Source organism: Cebus imitator, unplaced genomic scaffold, assembly GCF_001604975.1.
Source record: "Cebus imitator isolate Cc_AM_T3 unplaced genomic scaffold, Cebus_imitator-1.0 Scaffold612, whole genome shotgun sequence".
Classification (NCBI taxonomy): domain Eukaryota; kingdom Metazoa; phylum Chordata; class Mammalia; order Primates; family Cebidae; genus Cebus; species Cebus imitator.
Window position 1 is genome coordinate 528,506 of NW_016107927.1, and position 8,392 is coordinate 536,897.

Below are 8,392 nucleotides of genomic sequence, written 5' to 3' on the forward strand. Positions count from 1 at the left end.
GGCACAGTGGCTCATGCCTGTAACCTCAGCACTTTGGGAGGCCGAAGCAGGTGGGTCGCCTGAGGTCAGATGTTCAAGACCAGACTGGCCAACGTGGTGAAACCCTGTCTCTACTAAAAATACAAAAAATTAGCCAGGTGTGGTGGCAGACACCTATAGTTCCAGCTACTCAGGAGGCTGAGGCAGGAGAATAGCTCGAACCCGGGAGGTAAAGGTTGCAGTGAGCTGAGATCGTGCCATTGCTCTCCAGCCTCGAGCAATAAGGGCAAAACTCTGTCTCAAAAAAAAGAAAAAAAGAAATGTTTTGTCTTTTTATTTCATTTTTTTTAAAGAGACGGGGTTTCACTGTGTTAGCCAGGATGGTCTCAGTCCCCTGACCTCGTGATCCACCCGCCTTAGCCTCCCAAAATGTCAGGATTACAGGCATGAGCCACAGCGCCTGGCCTTGTGTTGTTTCTCAAAGGAAAAAACCCTGCAGTATAATACAGGTTTAAGAGTTCTCGATCTACACAAAGGCAAGTGTGTACCTACCTGTGCCCCATACTGGGCTTCTGGTAGCTGAAGTGCACATCTCAGGAACTTATGTATGTACACTAACTTACTTGTGATAAAAATCTCAACAGACGACTTCTGATGCACAATACCATCTGAGTGTAGCATCACAAAACACATTACTAAAGTGTACTAAAATAAGGTTATTTACTTAAAAATGATACATTGGACATAATCTGTATATAGAACAAAGCAAGTAATAGTAAACTTAGTAAGGCACCTTTGAAACCAGATGCTGTACAAAATACATTTAGTGTGTTACATATCAAAGACAAATCTACATTTTTGGTGTTTTACAATTGCATGATAAAACTGCTTGCTTTTACCCTTCTTTCAATGCCTATGTACAGTTTTCCCTAATGAAGCTATAATATACAATATACACTACATTTTAGTTTTTAAATGGGTCAGGACAAAGGTCACTAAAAGGGCTTAAATAATTCCCTAGAAAGCAGGCTACAGAGCATAAGCTAAAAATTACAAGATTTAATCCTTTGCAAGAGCCATATTCACATACTTTCCTTATGAGACCATCATTACACGTGGCTTCACAGGATGCTGCCCTGGATTTTGGTTCTTATGAATGCGCCTCCTCCCTTTAGTTTCTGCTGTGACTCTCACAGCAGCACTGAGGCAAGAGATGAGCTGTGGCACTGCTATTTTAATGCCTGACTCAAGTCAGTAATAAATACGACTACTTTAAACATTACGAGGGCTATAATAATTTTTTTGTTAAAATAAAAATCAGTATTTCTGCTGTTGAAATAATTTTAGATATTTAGAAACATTTCAAAACAACATCTACAGAAGTGTGTGTCAGTTTTATAAAATGAATGACTTTTTAAAAACTATAGTGCATTTTTGTTCTAAACAGAACAAAGCATCTGAAAAAAAGTATTGATTGAGTAAATCAGAATCTGGCATGTTCTAGGAAAACATAATTTTAAAAAACTATAGGTCACTTTCTAAGTTTAGAAACACTTCTGGGCACTGGAAAGGAAATGTAAAATAGTAAAACAATTTTTGTGAAAATATTTCCCAAGAAATCGGATTCAAGTTTTATACATCAGAAACTTGTTCGATAAGAAAGCACAGTAACAGCTTAGGATAAACAAACTGGAGCAAACCCTAATGTGCCTATAATCCTAGAGCTCTTTGCCAGCATAAAGATAGTTCACAAGGAGAACTCTCTTTGACGGTTAACTTTTGCTGTTTATAGTCAGGTAGTCTGGGGTTTTTGTTTGCTTTTATATTTTAATGATTTAAAGAGGTATCTGAATGAAGCTACACATTTTAAAAACACTAAATTGCAAATGGGACCAAATAATGGCTTCCAGGGTTTTACAAATTTACTAACTATGGTACTATATAATACTTCTTGCTGGTCTATTCTTTAAATATTTCACTTACTCAATGACTTCAGATTTAAGAATAAGAGTAGAGAGACAAAAACTAAGTTTAATGCAACATTTTTAGATTTTTAAGATTCTAAAGATGGCAGACTTGCTTTTTAAAGAACGTTATACCAGAAAATGTAGTTACTGAACAAGTTTCTAAAGGTTAACTCTTGATATCACTTTTACTAGACCAAGTTAATTTTTAAAAACCGTAATAGTGGGCTCATATACTGGCTGTAATTTTTTGCATCCATATACCATCTGAACATTTCCAAGAATAAAATTTGCCTGTCATTATATATTTTATTAAGATAAATGATTTTAAAGACTTATGGTATCAAGTCAAAAGTAAACCAAGGTTAATTTTAAGTAATTTGGATGTTCTAAGTGTGATCAAATCACATAGCAACTTAGATTAAAATATTTTTATTTCTCAGTATACATATGGGGAAAAACTCTGAAAAAGTGTTACTGGGTATTAGCCATATGCCAATTTATTTATCTTGATAACCACTTCAGACTTTAATTATGGTAGATGAACCTTATTAAAAAATGGTTAAGGCGAGTTTCAAATTTGTGAGATTTGATGTACATACAAATTTTTAAGTTTTAGCCTTAAATGAAAGTCAAATTTTGGTAATGGGTGGACACATGCCAATTTCCTCCCGTTTAATTTAAACCTTTTTAACTATGTTGTGATATAATCACATTTATGTTATAATCAAAGAAAATGATCTCACTTGATGTACCCGTGAGTTGTATGCTCAGACTAGGAGATTAATATTTAAAAGGCATTACAGAAGTTTAATAAGTTCATGTAAACCAGAATTATTTCTTGAGATAACAAGGCATCTATAAAATATGTACCATTTTATTGAAAAAGTTATACAGTGTAACTACAGATAGTGACTACATACTTAATATTTCTGCCTGATTTTTCATTGTCTTCACAAGTTAGGAAACAAATCAAAAAACAAAAAATCTCAAGACATATTTAACAGTTGATAAATTTATAACAGTTCTGACATATGAATTTCTAATTAGAGAATCCTTTCATTTAGAAAAACTGAGATGATATTACCCTAATGAAGTTTTTGCCTGAAGTTAACAAAGTCCTGGATTTGATATATTACTTTGAATGCATTAATTCTCAAAATCCATATTTAGTTCTACTTATAACATTCCTTCCCTTAAGGATGGGATGTGAGGTACACATGAGCTGGCTTCTACAGTATGAATGTATGTACATATATAAAGTACGGTTATAAAGGAGTGGGTGATTTGCAAATAAAGCACATTATACACAAAATATAAATAACTTCCCTTTTAAAAGTTACTGAGAATAAAGAATACAGAACACGGTTATAGGCACTTACATTGCTATCAAATGCAGGAATTCACTTCAATAAGAAGTGCTTTCTTAGTAAGCATGGTTCATGGCATTGGAAGTTCCAACTTTGGAGAGGATGCTTTCCATGACAAAAATAACGACTACAAAAAAAATCGTGGTAGAAGAAAAACAGTCCAAATTTACAGATGCTTTAAACTTCTTTTGGCCTTTGTATCCTTTCACATTAAAAAATAAAGCTAGTGGGGAAGCTATCACTTGTAAGGTAAATGGCTTGTATGAGATTGGCGAATCTTGGTCAGATATTGCATTTTTAAAGCACAAAACCACCGGCCACCAATATGTTCCTGTGCATGCATATAAATTATTTTCTTCTAATTCAGATGGCAGCAGAGGAATCCTGGCGTGCATGTGAGTGCACACACACATCATTAAGGAAGGCAGGACAAACTATCATAAACTGAGCAGTATCCCAAACACATCATCATCTATAGGCTGTTTTACAAAGGTAGAATACAAACGTGCTGAATGTCTCAGGTAGAAGGCAAAGTCTGTTTCTCCATCTCTGCTGCACTCATTTATCTTCTTAAGGCTTTCACAGAAAGCACCGTTTTATGAACAGGCAATTCAGTACCCAGAGATTGACTGGAGACATTAATCAGGATTGAAGTCTTGATGCAGTTCATAAAAACCCATTTTTAAAAAGGCATCAAAAACCACATTTAAAAGCTGTCCATATATAAAGAATGAAGTATTTAGAAGTTCCCAGCTTGTATTCTAATAAGAGTATTGAAAGGTTTAATATTAGCAGCCTGTGAACACATAGTGAAGAGTCAGAGAACCAAGTTAACATCCTTATTCCACTCTAATTCCATCCATTCTATGGGTAAAAACAGTTCTTGCAGTCTAGAGTTTCTCCTCCCATGGTTTAACCGTCAGATTTTTACATCTTGGGATTCAACCATCTTGGCAAGTGTCTTCTTGATTCTCAATGCTGTGAGTCTCGAGGCTGGATTGTGGGCCCAGCACTCTGACATTAGCTTCAAAACTGCTCGTAGACACTGAAAAGTAAAGAGAATATAGTGAGCAGAGAATATCTTTGGTGGCATTTACCAATCACTTCTTCAGCAGACTGAGTTCCACTCACTTCATCACTGTTCCACCGATTAGAAACAATTGGCCGCAAACGTTTGACACACACAACCTCACGCATATCTTCATATGACGGATCACTCGGTACCATGTTGTAATATGGCAATTGGTACTCTTCCACGATCCCTGTTAGGAAGAAAACATGGGCACAAAAATGATTGCTGGACAAAGTACACCAATCTATTAAGGATCTCTTGCTAAACTATAGAACTATAGATTCTTAGACAAAAAAAAATACAGACACGATGATTCACTCTTAATAGATGTATGTTTTCCTCTTATTTATGTCCAACTATTTCCCTACCTCCATTAGGGATGTCATCACATCTGTGATAGAGTCTATCAACAAAGGGCATTCCAATCTTACTTAAAAAAAATACGCAAGGCGAAATCAGCCATTTACCCTAAAGTATAATCTAATTATTTACTTACATGGTTGTTCCTACTAATGAATAGTTTTTATTATTTTGTTTCATTTTGCTCTGCAGTTTCTAGAAAGACTTATGAGGTGCAGATAAAGGTTCACACAGCAAGTCTGAAACCTTCCCTTAGGAAAGGCCGGCTTGCAAGATTTGGCCTTGGCCAGTGCCTGGGTACACGAATGGTAAACAGTTCCCTACATGGATGTAAAACTTCGCCACAACGATGAGGGTGGCTCACCACCCCTGGGCTGCTTCTGCAAACAATGTGGCGTGTACTGCATGTCTGGTTTCCTTCTGGAATTCTGGTACCTGTCAGGCAGAGGACGCCTATGGGACGTTCTACAGGACGCCTCTGGTACCTGTCAGGCAGAGGACGCCTCCAGTAAAGTCTCTGGGCACCAAGTCTCTAAGGAGCTTCCCCAGATGAGAGAGCACTTTGTATGTGTTGTCACAACTTGTGGGAGGAATGAAGCATGCCGACTCGACAGGGCAGGACTCTGGGAAGCCTCACCTGGTTTTCTGACCTTGGCTGATTTTGATTTGTATCCTTTCACTGGGATAAATGTTAGCCATGGGGACAACCAAATGCCAAGTCCTGAGCTCTTTCAAGTGAAATTGCACAACTTGAGGGCAGTCTTGGAGACTCTGACATATGTGACATCTAAATTACATAACTGCCAGCAATTGTACCCCTAGGTATATACCCAAAGAAAGGAAATCAGCAAACTGAAGAGATATCTGCACCCTCATGTTTGCTGCAGCACCCTAAGCAAGATTTGGAAGCAACCTAAGTGACCATCAACAGATGAACAGATCAAGAAAATGTGGCACCTATATACAATGAAGTATTCAGCCATAAAAAAGAATGAGATTCTGTCTTCTGCAATAACATGGATGGAACTGGAGGTCATTATTTGAAGTAAACTAAGCCAGGGACAGAAAGACAAACTTTACATGTTCTCACTTATTTGTGAGATCTAAAAATCAAAACAACTGAATTCATGGAGACAGAGAATAGAAGGATGGTTACCAGAGGTTGGGAAGGGTAGCAGGGGGCAGGCAGGCAGATGTTAAATGAGTACAAACAAAATAGAAGAATGAATGAGACCTGGTATTTGATAGTGTAACAGTGGGGACTAAAGTTAGTAATAACTTAATTGCACACTTAAAAATAACTCAAGGAGTATAAATGGTTGGTGAAACTAAGGATAAATGTTTGACGGGATAGATATCCAATTCTCCATGATGTGATTATTACACATGGCATGCCTGTACCAAAATATCCCCTTGCCCCATAAATATATAGACCTACTATGTGCCCACAGAAAATTAAAAAATAAATTATATAACTGTAGCTGTTATTTTTTAAATGATGGGTAAATAAATATAATGAGAAACTACTCAAACTCCTACCTCCTGTGATACAACGACGAGCCATCTCCCAAATGATCAGGCCAAAGCTGTAGATGTCAGCCATGATGTAGGGCTGGAAGTGGTTTTTGTTCAGGCTTTCATCCAGTACTTCTGGAGCCATGTAGCGTTTGGTGCCCACCCTGGTATTCAAAGGCACATCAACTTCATTTGTGTCACTGAAACAAAAGAAAGCCAATGTCCAAGTTGAGGGCCAAGAATAAAATAGTTGATCTTGTATTTTTGTCCCATTTTATAAAAGTTATTCTTTCTCCTTGGGGCCAGATGTATTGTGGAATTTAGCATTTTTCAGATTTTCTTTGAATACATGCTACATACTACATGATCCTCTGCAGGGTTGGGGCAGCACTCTTAATCAAACTCAGTCCTCAGTACTGTGTCTGCCGCAAAACACTAAGTCCGACAGTCTTACTCAACTGGATAAAGACAATACATACCTCACATCCATTCAGGTGAGGTTCTGTCACCAAGTAAGTTTGATGCCTCTCTAGGAAAGAGGACAACACTGAATATAAGATAAAGTAAGGCCAGGAGCGGTGGCTCATGCCTGTAATCTCAGTACTTTAGGAGGCCAAGGTCAGGCGTTAAAGATCAGCCTGGCCAATATGGTGAAATCCTGTCTCTACTAAAACTAAAAAAGTTAGCCAGGTGCGGTGGCACATGACTGTAATTCCAGCTACTCAGGAGGCTGAAGCACGAAAATTATTTGAACCTGGGAGGCAGAGACTGCAGTGAGTCGAGACTGTACCACTGTACTCCAGCCTGGGGAACAGAGTGAGACTCTGCCTCGGGGGGGGGGAAATAATGTTAGACAATTACATCTGAGAAGTAGTGAATATGGAAACAGAAGAGGAATTGTTTGCTTTCCCCACTCTCATATGATACACTCAGGCTTTGTGACCCAGGATTACATTTTCTTCTTTATGGGTCCAGTCAACTTAGTTGTGCCGTTAGCAATGCTCACATGATCATATTGACAATCAGTAATAATTACTCTAAAGCACTGATTGATATAATGTGTTGTATTTTCTTATAGCATCTGATAAATATCTGGGCCAACAAATACTACACTGACTCAGAACACTGTAACAGATTTAAATGTCTCTTACAGTCATTTTAAAGACTAGTACTTTTATGTTATGGCCTAAAATGAATTCTGAAATGTATAGCAGCCACTCCACTCTAGAATTACAAGATTAAAATAGTTTCAGTGGTTTCCTAAAAATTTGTAATTTCTAATTCTAACACTTGTATTGTTTAAAAATACTGGCATTATCAAGTGATGACAGAAAAATAACATCCTTATCTCCACTGCTTATGGGCGTGTAAACTGAGGCACACTCTTGAAAGAAATATGCAACACACCATAGTCTAATATGCACAAACTCACTGCCTCAGCAGGCCCTTCTCTAGGAATCCATCATGAAGAAATACTTGTACAAGTGCACAAGGATCGAATATATAATATATGGATTAAATACAACAATATTCATTAAACTTTCTAATAATAAACTGAAGGTACCTTTAATGTTCATCAGTTGGGTCTTAAGAATAAACTACAGTATCTCCATATATGGAAAATTCTACATCTTTTCAAAAGAATGAGGTAGATTTACAACAGCTGAAATAGGAAATCTGGATGGGCGTGGTGACTCACACCTGTAATCCCAGCCCTCTGGGAGGATTGCTTGAGCCTAGGAGTTTGAGACCAACCTGGGCAACACAGTGAGACCCCATCTTTGCAAAAAATAAAAACATTAGATGGGTGTGACAGTGCATGCCTGTAGTCCTAGCTACTCGGGAGGCTGAGGTGGGAGGATTCCTTAAACCCATGAGGTTGAGGTTGCAATGAGCTATGATCACAATACTGCATTACAGCCTGGGCAACTGCATGACACCCCGTATCAAAAAACAAACAAAAAGATATCAAGAATTATGTATAAGAGTAGGAGGATGCAATTTTTTGTAAAAGAACAAACCCGCGGCCGGGCGCGGTGGCTCATGCCTGTAATCCCAGCACTTTGGGAGGCCAAGGTGGGTGGATCACAAGGTCAAGAGATCGAGACCATCCTGGTCAATATGGTGAAACC

The 8,392-nt window shown here is 37.8% G+C and overlaps 1 protein-coding gene across 1 annotated transcript in view; it reads right to left on the reverse strand.

The window, feature by feature from the left end:
* Nucleotides 1-682: 682 nt before the first annotated feature.
* The window catches only part of BMPR1A (bone morphogenetic protein receptor type 1A), a 175,239-nt gene continuing 167,529 nt past the window's right edge, over nucleotides 683-8,392 (reverse strand). Inside the window, exons 11-13 of the mRNA XM_037734391.1 lie at nucleotides 6,285-6,515; nucleotides 4,445-4,575; nucleotides 683-4,358 (exon numbers count right to left, since the gene is read on the reverse strand). Of these exons, the coding sequence (XP_037590319.1) occupies nucleotides 4,233-4,358; nucleotides 4,445-4,575; nucleotides 6,285-6,515 (488 nt within the window). The 3' untranslated portion in view covers nucleotides 683-4,232. The remainder of the gene's footprint in view (nucleotides 4,359-4,444; nucleotides 4,576-6,284; nucleotides 6,516-8,392) is intronic.